The 18115-nt window shown below is 45.7% G+C and overlaps 1 protein-coding gene across 2 annotated transcripts in view; it reads left to right on the top strand.

The window, feature by feature from the left end:
- Nucleotides 1-2402: 2402 nt before the first annotated feature.
- The window catches only part of LOC130592658 (uncharacterized), a 42920-nt gene continuing 27207 nt past the window's right edge, over nt 2403-18115 (top strand). The window contains exon 1 of one of the 2 annotated variants that reach the window (XM_057397147.1): nt 2403-3223. In XM_057397147.1, coding sequence (XP_057253130.1) covers nt 3223 — 1 coding nt within the window. In that variant the 5' untranslated portion in view covers nt 2403-3222. Of the gene's footprint in view, nt 3224-12049; nt 12398-18115 lie in introns of those variants that run through there. The other variant, XM_057397146.1, reaches the window with a different exon arrangement.

The following is an 18115-nucleotide window of genomic DNA, read 5'->3' as shown; positions in this document are numbered from 1 at the left end:
TGTGAGTCTGCATGCTCTGGAAGGTGTTTACTAGCACACTTTTGATAAGCTTTCTTTTCATTTTACAGGTAACAAACTGGGAATCTCCGTGCCACTGCTGCTCCCAGAGAGACTTGTGGTGAGCAGCTGAGTCATACAGGTGAAGCCTGAAATGTCTCCGCTCGCAGATATGAGGGCATCCCATTGCTTCCTCTGCAGAGAGTCCTGAGTTTAGGGTGTTCTGCACCCTGCAAAGCGTTTGGGTGGGCAGCAGGGTGAATGACTTGTCCCCTGCACCTTGTCCAGCAACGTGCTAATTCTGATGCTCAGGGAGGCATATGCTGTGACGTGTGCAGGCAGATCTCTTGCAGCTTACTCAATCCATGGAGCAGCAGGGAAGGAGGCAAAGCAGTGGTGGGCTGCCAAGTCACAGCCTGCTAGCTGGGTTGCTTGTCAGCACAAACCTCGTTACCCGCTGCTATGGAGTAAACTGCTCAGTAATGTCTCCTCTTTCCCTAGCAAAGGTCTTAAAGAGGCAGCTCTGTAGCTTACCTTGGGTTGTGGCAGATATGGCTGATTTTGCCTGTTTACTTACTGTGCTCCAGGTCTGCAAACAGTGTTGTGTTTGCCATAGTGATTCCAACCTACGTATTTCTGCTGAGAGATCTTTGAAAGACTGGTCAGTATTGGAGAGGTTTGTCTCCCTACATCTCTGGACTCTGCACAGGGCTATTGCAGAAGAGGCTGTGCAACATATTCTTACAAACATATTCTTCCAAAAACCTGCTAATGAGAATGAGTGAATCAAAGGGGAGTTGTTAGTCATAGGTTTCCCATGGCAGTTGTTTTCATGGAGCACTGACTAATGGCTGCTTCCCAATGAATAAATAAAATTACTAGATAAAAGGAAGTTAAATTCTTAAGCCTTTACTCAGGACCAGCTAAGCTTTAGCCATTTTCTCTTACCACTTCTGAAAGCTTGGCGTGCATCACTTGCATGGGAGAGCTGTGCCAGAACTGTGAAGAGCTCCATATATCTTAACTCTTGCTCTTACCTTCTTACACTGTGTTTAAAGCTTTTTAGAGGGTCTGTCATTGTGCACAGTCCATGCTAAGGCTCTGAGGACAGACAGGATTGCATTTATAAATCCTGCTTTGAAAACCTCTTGATAATATGTGCTTAGAAGAAACACCTGATTTATTTATTTTATTTGTCCTCTGGCTGTGGCAGGATGCCCAGTCAAGCTGGCCAAGTCCCAGCACAGAGCAATTTGCAGCTCCATTTAAGTGAGTTCAGTTCATTTTGGCCATATCTCTGCAGCATTTCCCAGAGCCAGTCATCTGTGCTTCAGCTGATCAGGGTGCAAACTGAACTCTGGCTTGCCTGGCTGAGCTTGCCAAAAAAAGCATTAGCTAAGCAGAAACAGCTTGTAGCTGAGGGCAAAGGTGAGCGTGCATTAAGTATCCACATCTTGATACAGAAAGGATGTAGCTACACTCAAAACAGGGGAAAGGGGACTGGGCAGACAGACTGTAGCCTGAGGTGACCCAGGAGTGCAGTGCCACACTGCTTGCTGAGAAAGGCCTGTCTCCCTGCATTACGCCTGCCTGTTGTGACTGAGATGCAGGACAAATGCAAGAAACCCACCTATATGGCCTTGGCAACATTTTTCTGTTTTGTGGAGTTGCTTTGTTGTGCTCAGAAAGGCCTTGATGTGTTGGACTGTTGTGTCTATCTCAGCTCCAGCCAAGTAATTTGTGCAGCTGGCTATGCAGTTCCCTATTCCCTAACGTGCAGGCTAGGGGATAGGGAAGAGTGGCTGGGTGTTGGAGCGCCTTTCTAACAAGAGAATTCACTGCTGAATCTTATCTGGGAAACAGCAAAAAAGAGGCTGAAGTTCTTCCTCTGTGTCTAGGAAGGACTGCGGAGCAGAGGTGGGGAGGAGACCTTTAACTATCTCCTACTCCTTCATCACTGGCTGACCTGTCTACCTGATCCTGTGTCATACAGCAGGACAGCATTTGTATTCCTCCCCTGTTCCCATTTAGATTAGAGCTTGACCAGTGTGACCTGCATTTCCAGACCACATTTTGAACATAGCTAATGCAAGCTTTGCTCTGACAGAAGCCCTGCTGTGTCTGTGAGTATCCCTTAAAGAGACAGGGATACAGTTTTACAAGGAATGCCCTTATCAGAGTGCTTGAACTTCACTTGCCTATGCAGTTCGTTCTTGTCCTGACAAGGCTTTGCCACTTTGTTAAATTCAGTCTATAACATCCCCCCTGCCATAGGCTATAGATAACATGATAAAATGGACTTGTCTTCCAGTTACAACTGGTTTTCTTTTCAGACTGTCTTTCATATCTCTTTCTGCACTGTCAAAATGGTCTATGGACTGTGGGCCTTGAAGTCATATGACTGAACATGAGAGATACCAGTTCTGTGTTTCCCTGAACTTTGGCAGGACTGAAAAGATTGGATTTATAACTTGATCTCCGTATTTACCATATGCCTGTTTGGCAAAATAGTTTTCTTGAATGGCATGCCCCAGTTCTAAGTTCGGCTCAGTGCTGTTTGGTGGGGCTGTTTTGTGGAAAGAGCTAGCTTCATCCTCCTGCAGCAGGGAGGATTCAGCCAGGAGACACCTTGGGTTCTGGCATGAGGTAGTCTTGGCTGCTGCTAGGGAGAATCAATTCTAGCAGCCGAGAATGTCTAGAATATAATGTTTATTTCTTTCAGTTGCCCCTGCTTTGATGTCCAGCAGGGACAACCTCTGAGCCCACTGGCATGACAATAGCTTTGGTCACTTTTGGAAATTTGGGACTATGTGGGTTCAAATCTGCACCTTTTGCATGGGAGGGCTGAGATAAGCTCCATATCTGAGCTCCAGTCCTGTGTCTTATTTGAATGCTTTCGATTTCCCATTAACTGTGGAGCTTTAAAAGTTAAACAGCAAGTCTCTTCAGACCCTCTTCTTTCTTTGTTGCTTTCATTTTTGTTATCATTCCAGCTCCCTAAGGGGAAAACTAACTGCCATTTGCAGTTCACCACTGTGTATTATATTTATTGCCTTGGTCTTGCTCTCTCTCAGAGCATGAACCCAGCTGACCAACTTCTTATCAGTTTGACAGGCTGTGACTGTTGTCCTGGTGACTAGCGTAGTTGCACTATCATCATGTACAGAAGGCAGCAAAAGTGATGCTTCGACCTGTGGGTGTAGCTGTGTATGCACGTGATATGCCAGTAAGTCAGGAAGATAAGATCCAAGTCTTGGTCTATCTATGTGACAGATGAAGCAAAAACAGAATGGAAAAGCATGCAATGTTAATAGCTATAAATGAAGAAATGGGAATGTGTGTGGGAGTTGCAAATGCTCAGCTCTTCTCAGCATCTGATCTGTGTACCTGTAATTTAGTGTGTTTATATTTGAGGAGGCTTGCCCAACAGCCTGCTGTGTCTTTTTGCCTTTCTGTCTTTTTCTACCCATTCCATTTCTTCCATTTCCTCCTTATATGTATGGACAGGAGAAGAATTACTGTTAGTAACACTTCTGAGTCACGTTTCCCATCCAGACACACCATGCTTAACCCATTCATATGACATATACACATTCCTGTACAACATCAACTCTAATTCACTGATGTCTCACACAAGTCAATCAGACTGATTTTGTGGTGCCCTGTCACAGATTGTCTGCTGGGTGCTAACAGAATGCCCTGCTATGAACATCATACAATCCAAGTGGAAGACAAGAAACAACAGATGGAAAGAGATGGGTAAGAGAGCACAAAGAAACAGCGTGACATCATTACTCAGCACATAGGCAACGGTGTCAGCACACCAGCTGCCTAACACTTGGGACAGCTTTTGCAGGCTCCACAGCGAGTTCTTGTTTCAGCATTGTCTGGTTCACTTAGATATTGTCAGCTTTCAGCTATCACAGACAATGTGGAATGGGTAACCGAGATAAAACCAGATACTGGCTAGTCCTAACTATATGTTAGTTAACGGGTAAGAACATACTTGGGTCTTCTACCTGTGAAAGGTATATAACAAGCCTGCTGGTTTCTGTGCTGAACAGGGACAGCTTTAACCTGCTTGGGTTCAAGCTAGTGTGCCCTGTGTTACATGTGCAAATGACATGGTCATGTAGCTGTGGTTGCTGTTGAGAGGCAGTATCTGGGTAATCCCCAACCTAGCTAATCTTCTGTGGCTAGTTGAAAGTTGTATATGGCTGCTTTACTGTAAAGGCTGGCCTTTCTGAACACTTATTCCAGGCATAGCTCCACAGGCATCAACAGAATTCTGCACTAGACTCAAAATCGTGGAAAGGTAAGTCTGATCTGCTGCCTGGCTTGTTTTGCTTATAGATCTATGCCCTTAGCATTGCTCTTGCCTGTGTTTGCTTATCTGCAACCTCCAGAGGCCTTGCAGCAGATAGTACGCTCTGCTAGACCTGCCCACCCTCTGCTCACATCCGTGTATCTCCAAACAGCCTGCGCGGGGGGGGGGTGTGGCGGATTTTGTGGGAAGTGTTTGTGGGGGAGCTGATGCAGTGGATCTGTCTCCTGGAACAGTCTCTATGGCGATAATGCTTCAGGGCAGGCTGTGTTTTCAGTGGTGGTCAGTAGGGAGAATGCTTGTGGGCAACATGAGCCAGCCCCCATGCCAGGGCTCCCACGGGGAGATGCCACATCTCCTGGCTGACGGATCAGGGCCCTGCTGACTAGTGAGGAGAGGTTTAACGATGTTGTGGAATGGGGCTTCTGTCATGCAAAATTCATGGTGCTAGCAGGCCATTGTAAATTAAACATTATCCTCCCTGAAAAAGACGAAAAGTCTTGATTTCATGCATGTAAAAAGTAAAAATCTAGCAAGGGGTGTTTAAAGAAAGAGGGAATTCAGGGCTGTCTTGTGTGTGCCTGACTGACGTGTCACTGAATCTCTCTCAGCAGCTTTTCACTGGAATGACGCATGCATGTTGCCCGTGAGGAAACGTAGCAGTGAGGGGAACATCACTTCAGTTTGCGGAGGAGAGGACTGGAGTGGTCTGCTTAGCAGAAACAGAGGAGTTGCATTTCTCACCTCTGCAACAGCTTCAGCTTCTGGGGTGGCTTCATGAGCTTCAGTGGGACAATGCATGGAGCTGGTGGGCAGCAGAGCAGACCTGCACCTGCTCTCTTGTTACAGGACAGCTGATAACTTGGCTCTCAGTACACTTCTCCTTTTGCTTTTTATTTGCCTGTCTATTGTCCTGCACTCATTAGTACTTCTTCTGTTACCAAGATCAGACTGTTTTCCTTGGGCTTTTCATAACTCTCCCAGGTGTTGTGTATATTGAAATTTCTAAGGGACTTGTAAAAGTCCCATGTCCCTTGAGCTAGTAGGGCATGATTATGTGGCCCTTCCTTTGTAACATGAGTTCTTCCTCTTATGGGAAGCCAGATAAATGAAGAAGAAGCTGTTGTTTGTTGTTGTTACAAAAGGCTCTTGAGATAAATGGGAATCTGGCACCAACAACTAACTGTGTAATTTCAGAAGGGTGACTGAAATGGCTGAAAACGAGTTTTTGTTGTTAATGAGTGTGGTGAATAATTGCTGCCTTTGGTTCTTTTTTAAGGCGGCATTAGTTTGCTGGTTTTAAAAATAAGATAAAGAACATGTCTCAGTGGCTGATGAAGTACATTTTATTTTCATATGAATTGATCCAAGAAAAGTGTATTTACAGAAAATACAGTGCAACGTCACATGTGATGTTTGCAGGTGATAGGTAACAGAAGTGACCCATGTGAGAGTCTTACGAGGGGTGGGAAAAAATGGAAAGTTGGGGTTATAAGAAGTTGTCTTCATGATATTTATCCCAAATGGTGGTTTTCCTGGAACCAGGGTTGGAATCATGTGGCACAGCAACATTAGATGATGACACAGTGATGCATGGCTAATTCTCAGGCCATTCTAGCAAGTTTGCAGGAGACGTCCCATGTTCCTACAATAGCCCTGAGCATCCCTGCATATAATTCTCACTCACTGCCCCTGAAACACAGAGCTGAGTTCCCATGCTGTGCCACCTGGAAGAGGGCCTACCCATTCCCCATTCATTTGTGTTGTTTCTGTTTGCAGGAAGATCTACAGTTGCCTCCCCTGCATGGAGGCCATAGTTTGTGTAGCATTATCTATAGTGCGTACCTAATGCTCTGTGTCAGCGTGGTCTTTGCTGGAGAAAGAAATGTTATTTGTAGTTTGGAAGCTGAGTTGGATCTGATCCTGTTGTCTCTGTCTCTGCCTATGTTGTTTCTTTCAAAGTTCCTGTTTCTTTTTGGGGGGATTCACCGAAGTGGTACCAGCAGTTAGCTCAGGGAGGAAGGGCTGCCTGGGATGGAAGCTTGTCCTGGGTTCAGCAGTAGCAGTCATGTTTTTCCTTTGTGTTAGCTGGTGCAGTGCTGTGTTTTGACTTCTAGTTTGAGAACAGTGTTGGTGAAGCCGATGTTTTCGGTTGTTGCTAAGTGATGTTTACCCTGACCAAGGACTCTGTGAGGCTCATGCTCTGCCAGGGAGGAGGGGAAGCTGTGAGGAAGCAGAGACGGGGCGCCTGACCCGGGCTAGCCGGGGAGGTATTCCATACCACAGCACGTCATGGCCGGGGTGGGGGGTAACTGGGAGTTACCCGGAAGGACAGGGGCTTCCGGGTGGAACTCGTTTTCTTGGCCGGTGGTATCGTATTCTCTTCCCTTGTTATTTTCCCTTATCATTGTTTTAGCTGATAGTAGCGGTGGTGATTTGTTGCTGGACTGTTCTTGTCTCAACCCGTGGGAGTTGCACTCTCTTGATCCTCCTCCCCGTTCCTCCGGGAGCGGGGAAGGGGAGAGCCCCGGTGCAGGGGGGGGGGAGACGGACACGGACCTTGATTGTTGTCAGCTCGGCACCACTCACTGGGAGTGAGTGAACAAGTTACCTGACTGGGTTTAAACCATGACAAAGCTTCAGGGCTTGAGATCAATTACAAACGATGGCTGAAAACAGATTTTCTGAATTTGAGTGTATGCAATACCACCAGTGTTCATGGATTGCCAGAGAGGAAACTGGGACCCCCCAAAAGCCCTAGTTCCTGGGGTAGCAGTTCCTGGGCAGAGGCAGAAAGGGTGTCGGTGAGCACCAGGTCCTCCCAGCCAGCTCAACCCCTTCCCTTTCCACCATCGCAGGACCAGTGTGTGCCCATGCTTTCACCCTCTTAGCAGCAAGATCTGATGTTGCCAGTTTTGAAGCCAAGAGCCAGCAGTGTCTCCCAGCCATGCAGAAGCCCTGGGCTAGTGGTGCTGTCCTGGGGGTTGAGCATGAAGGATTTCCTTGTGGACTTCCCTCCTGCCAAGGTGACTTGCCCCAGCAACCAGAGCCCTTGTCAGATGTGCAGCCCACTGAAGTGACTCATCAGCCAACCGGCTGACCGTGCAGATCATATACATGTGAGTTGTTTCATGTGAGTGGAAATTCAGAAGACCTGTGTGCCTGGAGTCTAGTTCTGATACTTTTTGTGGTGGTTAATTTCTGGAAATTTAACCTGTGGTTTATCAGCTCTGAAATACATACATTGGCATCTGAGCTACTCATTCGGAATTGCTTCTATTGTTGATGGAGAGAATTAGACAGTGCTGGTATGTTGTTTGACTAGCCTGTTTTCAATGTCTGTTTCTGCTTGAAAGGAAGGTCACTGCTTATGCCTGTGCCTTTTTTGTCTGGTTATAAAAGCAGTCTTGGATTATCAGCAGAGATGTAGACTTCTTCACACTGGCCATGCAAAGTTAGTAAAAGAATTCACATCCCCAGAACTTGAACCACCTGTTAACTCACACACTTGGCAAAGTCTCTGGGTTCCCCAGACAGGCCAGATGAAAACCAGGCAGATAGAGACCTGGACACAGAGGGTCCCTGCTAGGTTCTGGTTACAGGGGCTCTTTTTCTCCTTGAGGAGTTCCATCCTGGCTTGATTGTCTGATGGATATCTATCAGGGTTGTGACTGCTAACCTGCTGAATGAAAAGCTGGTACAGGATTTTGTTGCCTCAAGTTGTTTTGTTTGTGGGAAGAAGGTAAGAAAAGGTCTCTGAAAATAGACTTGAATCTCTGTGGAAGATTTCTGTTGCTGAACTTGCCTCTCCTGCTGACTCTTGCAAAGATTTTGATTTTACTCTTTCAGGAGTTGTGAAAAAATATGTGCAGTGTTTTCTAGCATCCTTCAAACTCTGCCCGATTCCCCACCTCTCATACACCCCTCACATCTTCTCTGCTCCATATCCTTGTCCCTTGTTACCTGCATCACTGTCTTGCTTTTTCATAGCCTCTCTGGGCTCCTGTCTGGTTTGGTTTACTTACTGCTGATGTGTTTTTTTTTGTTGACTGCCAAGGCACGCAGCCTGCAAGGTCTCTTGTTTGAGTCTGACTTTGCCTTTTAAAAAGAGGCCTGAGATCTCAGTAACCCATCCAAAAAAACTGAAAAAAAAACCCCACCCCGAGCAAGACAGACAGGAAAATATACAGGGGATCTTTCTGTGCTCTCATAAATAAAAGTCAGACAATCACATGATTTTCTAAAAATAACACCCAGAGCGAGTGTTCGGTAGGAATAATACTGACCTAGTTTGCATGTTGCCGACATGCAAAAAAAGAGTTAGTGAGGAAAATCCAACTGCATGATGTGGCATTTGCATTTGCTGAACCAGATGTGAATTGAGAGGTGGTTATATCTTATATTGTCCTCTCGGTGGTCACTCTGGAGGTTTCAAACAGAGGAAGAGGGGTGCTCTTTGACAGCATGGTCCCCGCAGTCATTTGCCTTCTGCCTGCGCTGGACATGTGACACACACACTGCCTGTGTGGTGCAGTCAGTGAGGGTCTGCATGAGCAGAAGTCTCCTTCTGTAGACTCAGTCCCTGTCTGGAGAAAGGGTGAAACATCTCTGTGATCAGAGGACCTGAATTTATGTATGTGAATTTAGCTGTCTGCCTCCACCTATGATGCAGATCAAAATGTTTTGGTATTGACTGCCCAGCTCCTGCCCTTGTCCCCCATGATCAGCACTGCAGCATAGCCCTCAGTGGGAACTGTACCTTTGGGGGTACAGAGGGTGTCTTGCACTAGCCCCTGCTTGCCTGCTCCTTCTCAGCCCACCCAAGAGGATGTTGCTCAGGTGATGGCCTGGAGCTGCTCCCTGTGAGCAGCTCAGTATCAGTGACAGCAGCCATCAAGGGCTAGCATCAAGCTGGCATCCATCACAGCAATGGACACACTCAGGGTCCTCTGATCACTGGTCTGGTGAATGTTATTGGTTAATATGAAAGATTACTGGGTCTGGCATATGGAGAGGCCTGCTGGCATCTTGGGAGATGAGGAATATGTAGACAAAATGAATCAGTAGCAGAGGCAGGAAGAAAAGGACTTGGAGGCCCTTACTACAGGGCTGACCAGCCTTTCAGTCCCTCTGAGCCACATACCACCATAATTACATTACTGAGTGCCACACAATGCACTTCCCATCTCTTGGAGAACTGGCAGATGGAGAAGTGTCCCGTATAGCTCACCAGCAGGACAAGACATTGCCTTGTCAAGGCCTCTTTTGTGTCCCAGAAGTGATGGATGTGCTCTGTGTCTGGTTGGATCCCATCACAACCTGGCAATGTAGGGATCAGCAGACCTCACCGGCTCTTTTCCTCTTGGCATGATGTGAACTGGCAGTCCGTGATCCAGCACAGCCTTTCTGCTGGCAGCCCAGGGGCAGGAGCTGCCTCCAAGCTGCTGGAAAGCTACAGGTGGCTCTGGAGCAGCAGGCGGCCACCCCACTGTGCGGTCATGTCCTCCATGGCTTTGGCACATCTCAGCCTCCCCATGGAGTCGTGGCTGCCTGTCCTGCCATGTATGCTGAAATGCGGGCTGCAGCCCTTTCCAGACTCTGGAATGAGAGCAGAAGCATGTTGAGGAGTGCTTTGTGCAGATTTGAGTAAAGCTTTTTTATGACTAATGGATGCCATCACTTTCCCTTAAGATTATATCTTCTTTCTTCCCCCACCATGACATGAATTTCTGATTCTCCCAACAGCCTCAATGCTGGGAAACGCTCTCATTCAGGCATAGAATCTAGGTCAGCTGTTGGTAAGAATAGAGCAAGCCTTCATTGAACGTGGTGGATGGGCCTTCTGTAGGATGGTGGTTTTTTTGCCAGCTTGTTTTGTTCATAGTGAGCTCTGAGAGTTGACAGGCATTTTCTGGATGGCAGCTATAGCTTCCTGCCAGCAGGCTGGATGCAGGCATTACTGATGCAGTGCGTCACAGGGGTGAATCAATAATATGAAACATGGATTATGGCTTTTAGGATTTTTTTTTTTAACATAAGATGGGACACTCAGTAATGAAGATCTGTCCCTCTGTTCAAGAGGATCCGATTTGTGAGATGATATGTTACGAAGATGCAGCTTAAATTTTTCCTCTGATTCCACACCTATAAATAACTGCTTTTACATATGGCATCTAATTATTTAATTGTATATGCAGATTAGGTAGTCATTTACATGCTGTCATCAATGACAGCAATGAATAGCGCTGGCAGTTATTTCCAGGCGCATATGGTAATGCCAAAGGTTTGAAATACCAGTCAGTACCTGCCATACATATCAATATCTCTCCCCATCTCTTCCCTTCAAATAATGTTAGAATAAATTAATATCACAAGGTACAGCTGCTTCTTCTAACTGTAGCACGGCAGATCTGTTGTGTTATATATTTTAGCTAAGGATACAGTCCATCTTGGAGTTCCTCATTTATCTGTGTGTGATGGCCGCTGAGCATGGGTATTTAGAGGTAAGAAAATGTTAATATGCTTTTTTTCAGTTGTAGTTACACATGCAAAGGATGGAGGAAGGCAGTTGCAGACATGAAGGACTCAGGTCCCACTTGTACATAGTGGGATCCATAGCTATTTTGATCCAGAAGATATTTTACAGCTCTTTGGCTTTCCCTTTGTGTAGACCTAAACAGTTACGCAGGGTAAGGTTAGTAGGAATCAAGGCTAGGGAGTGCCCAGTTCATCTTCTCATCCTCATCAACAAAATCAGCGCAGTCTTCTTTTTCCTGATGTAAAACATGCATTGAGCACAAAAGCTTATATTTTGCTCCCATGTTACCCATTTTGCCCACCTGAGGTATATTTAACTGTTAAGAGTGTGCTAACCGCCAAGGAAACCTCAGTGAAAATGTAGCCATAATTGGGCTTGAAAGCTTCCCATTAAAACCTTGCACAGAAAATACCATTAATACAAAATACCACTAATACCAAATACCAAAACACCAGTTCGTTCAAACAAACAAGCTCCAAGGCATCTGCTTTAAAATCCAATGATTCTGTGCTGTGTCAAGATCAGCTATATTAAATTGGTTTGCAGTTTGTTCGATTTTCAGACCCTATTGATGCCAAGGTATTTGTTGCCTTGTAGCCATGAAGCATACAAACACTACTTCACACTACTATTTCTGCTCACTAAACAGATGTGTACAGCTAAGAGGCTAATATTCTCTTTGAAACTTGTCCTGGGTTCAGCAGTAGCAGTCATGTTTCTCCTCCTTGGTAGCTGGTGCAGTGCAGTGTTTTGACTTTCGGCTCGGGAACAGAGCTGATAGAGATGTTTTGGTTTGGCCAAGGACTTTGTGAGCCTCATGCTCTGCCAGGGAGGAGGGGAAGCTGGGAGGAAGCAGAGACAGGACACCTGACCCAAACTGACCAAAGAGGTATTCCATACCACAGCACGTCATGCCCAGGATGTAACTGGGAGTTAGCCGGAAGGGCTGGGAGACTGCAGGGTTGGAGGAGGTATCGGTCGGTGCTTGGTCGGGCTGAGGGGGGCAAGTTATTGGTCGGCTGGTGCTGAGGTGTTGTATTCTCTTCCCTTGTTATTTCCTTTATCATTATTATCATTGGTGGTAGCAGTAGTGATCTGTGTTATACCTTAGTTACTAAACTGTTCTTATCTCAAAAAAAAAAAAAAAAAAAAAAAAAAAAAAAAAAAAAAGGAAATAGTAATTTACTTTAATCCTTCATTGGAAAGTGTCTTTAATGCTCCTTTATTAATTGAGTTTCAAGAGTCTCAGCTCTTGACAGCCAGTAGATGACATGTGCTGGAGATCTATGGTCATAACAGTACAGATAACTTGTTCAGGATGGGAAAAAAAAGTAGTGTTTCTGTTTTTAATTTGCTTGATAATTTAGAAACATCCTTACAAACTACCTAATTTTAGTTCCTTGAGGACCACATCTTTCTCCTTTGCAGGGAAATTCTTGCTGTGCAAGATGAATGCTGGCAGAATGGCTGCAATGAAGGAGGCAGAGGAGCACTGCCAATGTGCTGGCAGTTGGTACTGTGCAGCTCTCGGGAGCTGGGTTAGTGTCTCTGAATCTTTATATAGCACCCCCTCCATGTTGCTGAGAAGTGGGAAGTAGCAGGAAGGTGAGTTACATCCTGATACTGGCAGCAGATTAATGTATTACAAATGCTCTTCCCTTTTCTTTACCTTGCTTGTACCTGATGCCACCCCCATCCTCCCCAGGTTTTGCCCACCTCTTTTGTTGTTGGTATTTCTTTAATTCCTCTAAGAATGGGCCAGCAAAATGTGGAAAGTCTCAGGGAGCTTCCACATCATGCAGCAGTGCTGGATTTTCTAGTGCAACATCTCCTCTAAATACTTCTCTGGTTTTGGAAGAGAACACAGTGGTGCAGTGTAAATTGTTTTATTACTGTGTGTTTGGGAGGCCTGCTTTATTCAGCCTGAACTCATGCTGATAAAAAAAATAATGCTTCTCTTTGTGCTCATGCCTAGCTCCTCCTCAGGGTGTTTTTCTGTAAGTTTCAAAGGATGATTACCTCTCTCCTAGGACCCTTTTCCTGCAGCGAACCCCTCACTGTAGCTAGCTAGCTCCAGTGTTTAGAGATTGCAAAAATCTCTTAAAAGGGACCTTTTTACAGCATGAAATGGTATCTTCTTGGTTCTTCTGAGCTTTACCAGGGCTAGTGGCTAAACCAGCTCCCCGCTCACAATGTCTTAGAAGCCAGTCTGTAGTTATGATTTTTAGCCTCCAGATGATGTCTAGCAGATGCACCTGTGGAGCTATGTCAGTACAGTGGGGGTGAAACATGGGAGACTGGAAATCACTCACCTCTTATGGCAGGAGGAAAAACATGCAAATGATGTAATGTGGATTTTCAGTCCCAAATCTCTGCATGTGCTGCTCCATGTAGGGCTGTGGGTACAGATGTGAGTAGGAAGTTTCCTGCAAAGTTGAACCTAAAGTTTTTACTGCTGAAAAGAACATATGTGAAAATATATTGAGAAATCCTTTTAATCTAAGCCAAATGAGAAGACTCAAATAAAACCATTTTAGGCTTGTCTGTCCAAATGGAGTTAGAATATTCATGATACAAGCTTTCAAAAAAAACCCCAAACAACAACCCCCTGGATAAAATCATGGATCATCTCAAAAAGAGACTTGGTGGTGGTTGAGCTAATGCATTCTTTACCAGACTAGCAAACAAAATCCATAATTTATTTTTTAAGAAAGCTTTTTCCATCCCAAGGATAGCAAGCAGCATTTGACTTGTAGTTTTTCTGTGGCAGACCTGCCCCCGGAATCTCCCTTGGATAACTCTTTGGATAATTTCTAGGATTAGAAACCAAGCTGTTGGGTGGCTGTTCTTCTAGGGATGTGACCAGACTGACAGCCAGTAGCACTGCAATGCTTTCTGTGGTAGAAACACTTCCCTCACCTGTTCAGGATTTGAGCTTTCTGGGCGCTGAAATGACCAGAGTGGACCCTGAATTATAGGATGTCCTGGGTTCAGCAGTAGCAGTCATTTTTCTCCTTCTTAGTAGCTGGTGCAGTGCTGTGTTTTTGACTTTCGGCCTGGGAACAGTGCTGATAACACCAATGTTTTTAGTTACTGCTCAAATGTTTAGACTGATCAAGGACTTTGTGAGCCTCATGCTCTGCCAGGGAGGAGGGGAAGCTGGGAGGAGGGGAAGCTGGGAGGAAGCAGAGACAGGACACCTGACCCAAACTGGCCAAAGAGGTATTCCATACCACAGCACGTCATGGCCCGGAGGTAATGGAAAGTTACCTGGATGGGCTAGTGTGCTGCGGGGTTGGACGAGGTATCCGTCAGTGCTCGGTTGGGTGGGGTGGGGCGAGTTATCAGTTGGCTGATGGTGAGGTGTTGTATTCTCTTCCCTTGTTATTTCCCTTATCATTATTATTATTGGTGGTAGCAGTAGTGATTTGTGTTATACCTTAGTTACTAAACTGTTCCTATCATCAACCTGTGGGAGCTGCATTCTTTCGTTTCTCGTCTCCATCCCTCTGGGAGCAGGGGAGGGCAAGAAGGTGTGTGTGGGGGGGAGTGAGAGAACAACTGTGTGATTTATGGCTGACTGGGTTTAAACCATGACATAGGATTTAAGGTGTCAGAAACTACCCCTGGAATATTTTGCCTTCACGTTTTCCTGATCTCTTGAGGCAGAGAGGCCAAGACGCCTGTCCTTCAACTCCCTCCTTGGCACAGTATACTTTGCAGTTTGGCATAGGGTATATAGTGTCTATATTGTTTGTGTGGAGGTATATATGGTCAGAGAACAAGGTCAGGTAGTACCTCTTCTTCAGCTGCTGCCCGTGCAGGACTCCAGCACCCCTGGGCAAACAGATTACGTCAGCCTGACTCAAGTTCCAGCTCTGATGTTTTCCATGCAAGCTGCTTTCCCTGGTAACATCTTGCCCATGGAGAAATTAGAATACAGCCCTCAAACCTTTACTGAAACTTTACATGCTGCCCAGCCCACGCTGTAGCAGGCAGCGGGGGGGGGGGGGCATATACCAAAGCGTGGTGCCTGGGGCAAGGGGAAGAAGCTGATGGTCTTAAGGAGTTGTTGTCAAAAGGGAAACATCTTCCTTAAAGCAATGCTTGTGTCATTCTGAAAAAAAAACCCAACCTCAAAACAAACCAAGACCAGAATTAGGCAGAATCCCCAGGAATTAGCTAAAAATGTTCCAAAGGATTGGCAAAGTAGGTTACTAATTAAGTGAAAATTGAGGTCAGTTTGGAATAGGGTCCTCACAATCAGGAGGACAACAGAGGCAGTGCAAATTGTATATCACATCCAAATGTATTTTGTTCCAGTATTTGGGGCAGGGAAAGGGGCAGTATTCAGTTCTTTGGGAAACTTATTCTTAGGACTTTAGTATGGTTTCTGAAACTGCTGGGACCATGCAGCCTGTCTGTCTATCAATCCATCCGTTTCCTCATCATAAACTGAATTCCTTCAGTTTCAGACAAATCCAGGGCAGGACAGAAGTGTCAGATTAACTTCTGCAAAACGGGATGAAAATCAGTGGCTGGCTGGAGAAGAGCTACTCAAGTGAACATGCTCAGTAGCAGAAAGAAGAACATTCCTTATTTCCCCTTTGCTCTAACCATGGCTGTCAGGCAGCAATGGCAGCTCCAGATTAGCTCCAAAGTCACAGCTCTTTGGCTTGTTTGATGTAGCACAGGTGTTGGGGAGGCAAGAGGGTGCAGCCTGGGGCAAGGAGGTGCCACAGGGAAGCAGCTTTGTTTCAGCTGTTGCTATGGGAAAGGTTGCTTGTATTAAACATTTCTGCTGCTTTATTTACTCGTGCACACACAGAGGTTCTCTGAAGAGTCAACAGGGGATTTGGCGAGGAGCAGAGCCAAGAAAACCATGTCTGTGTACCTTGGAACTGAACTGCTGAGTGGAGTCTCTGGTGTCTGATACAGGCTGTGCCATGTTTTGTTTCTCAGCAGGAACAGTGAAGGTCTATGTTCTCTCCTCAGCAATATATTTTCATGATACACTATTTTGTGTCAGCCACTCTCTGTCAGTTTGGTTAAAACTAGCTTTAAAATTGGTTAAACCTGCCTTACAAGCCATTCAAAGTTTGTCAGGGGATCAGATGAACACAGAGATGCATGCAACCTGTGGCTGCATTGTCTCATTTCTTTAGGAAATAAAAATAAATATATGCTTTCCACAGAATGGCCAACAGCTAATTTTGCACAACTAATGAAGTCATCTCTTGCATATGACCGCTATGGCAATGCCAGTTGCAATTTCAAACTGGAGGGGAGGGTATTTTTGTGCTGTTTGTTCATTTTCTCTCTCTCCAAAAAGCCTACCTTGCTTGTAATACAGACTGGCTGTTCTTTGATTACTGATGAAATCAAAGATGCTGCATGTGGGTGGAGGAATGCATTGTCAGACTACAGCATAGCTTCCCAAAGTGGTTTTGTGTGAGTTTGTATCCTAGGGAACCACCGTGTTTCTGTGCCATGCTCTGCGTGTTTTATTATCTTAATTAATATTCCTTTCCGCCATCAATTATGCCTTTGATTCAAAGTTGTGGAGAGTACCAGCATGTTCTGGAAGCAAGAAGGGAGTTGAAAACACCCCCAGATACTGCAGATCCAGCTCGCCTGCTAGGACCAAGTGTATTTCATAGAACAGATGCTACTGAGCACAAAGTTTCCATTGTATATGCCTGACTGTGTTCATGCAGAGTCCCTGCAAAGCAAGCAGGGACATCACTGCATTGCTGGAATTGGAATAGTAACGTAATTGGACTCTTGCAAAGTCATTTAATTTGAAGTGCTAATAATCTGACTTCATCTGATTAGCATCCAGACCAAACAGCTATTGTTCAGGTCAGGCACACAACCCAATTATTATGAAGAGATTTTATCTATAAATGCAAAAGAAAGGGGAAGCAGCAAGATAAAGAGTTAAGTCAATAGAGAAACAATATAAAAATTTATCTGAGCTATTCACTGGTTGAGTGAAACATCCCCCAGACAAAGGAATTACAGTTTTTCAGAGATAGAAACACAGGCTCAGTGACGTGGGGAGGCTGTGGGCTTTTCCAGGATCTCCAGGCAATGGGGGAAACTCCTGAATGCTGGGGATGGTCCCGGAAGACAAACTGCTCTTTTGCAGTAAGCATAGCATGGGTCAGGGTGGGAAGGAGAATGAACCCCCTGCAGAACCTTGCACTGAGGATAAATAGAGGCATTGAAACACCAGGAAGAAGGGGCTGGGACAGGCTTCCAAGAAGTGCCTTTTGAGGAAGAGGAGGCTCATTCGATACACCTGACAAAGGAGATTGCTCAGAAGCAGAACAGTGCTTGTCACTGTGCTATGTCTTTGTGGTTTCCTACTGCCCTTCTTTCTGCTTGGAAGGACTCCCCTTGGGTGGGCAGCTCAGGAGCCCATGGAAGAGGCAGGTGAAATATAGCAATGTCCCAATTTCCCTCCTCAAGATGGTGGTTTTGGACAGCAAACAATCCCTTTGTGTTATGTTAATGCTTTGTGAAAAACCTTTGTTATAGTTTGATCGTGATGCTTTTCAGCTCCCTTGCTGTAAAGGTGTAGCTTCCTTGCAGACTTTGCTTATCTAGGCATAAAACCATTAGTGAGAGCACTGTGGTAGAAGATGTTCTTGCAGAGCAGATCATCCCCACGTTTAATGGCAGAACCTGAGCAGTAAAATAGCTCATAGAGACAGAGGGGAGAGAGACCTGTGCACCCTGCATATGCTGTTAAGGCACATAGACCCAGAAAAGCAGGCTGCTGGGTGGCCTTTTGGCAGCTCCTTTGTCCTCTCCTGGTACATTCCATTCCCTGTCATTGATGCCATACTTCAATCCTTGCCTTTGGAAAGTAGTTGTGAGCAGAGGTATGCAGAGTGGGTGATGATGGATTGTTGCTCCCACTGCCACAGGAGGGATATGGTGTCACCTCATGCTGCTGACGGCCTCAGCACCCACAGTCAGAAAGGCCATCCCCAACTTGCTGTCCCTTCATAGAGTGCTCCTACCTGCCTTCTCCCTGAGTCAGCTGCCTGTTTTGCCCATGCATACACATTGGCCCTGGTTTGTGAACAAGGTAAAGATAGAACAGGTCAGCTGGTTGTTGGTGTGACAGTATTCAAGGATGTGCTCTGAGGGCACTCTCATCTTGGGGAGTGGCTACCATGGCTTAGATTGGGTGGAGTGAGTGGGCCATGGAGTAAGAAGTGGTCCTTGCCTCAGGAAATCTGCCC

This window comes from Pezoporus wallicus, unplaced genomic scaffold (assembly GCF_028554395.1).
Source record: "Pezoporus wallicus isolate ANWC-B61680 ecotype Strahan unplaced genomic scaffold, APGP_CSIRO_Pwel_v1 contig_7068, whole genome shotgun sequence".
In the NCBI taxonomy this organism is placed as follows: Eukaryota; Metazoa; Chordata; class Aves; order Psittaciformes; family Psittacidae; genus Pezoporus; species Pezoporus wallicus.
The sequence above is the reverse complement of the archived record's forward strand: the minus strand, read 5'-3'. Positions and strand labels throughout refer to the sequence as shown.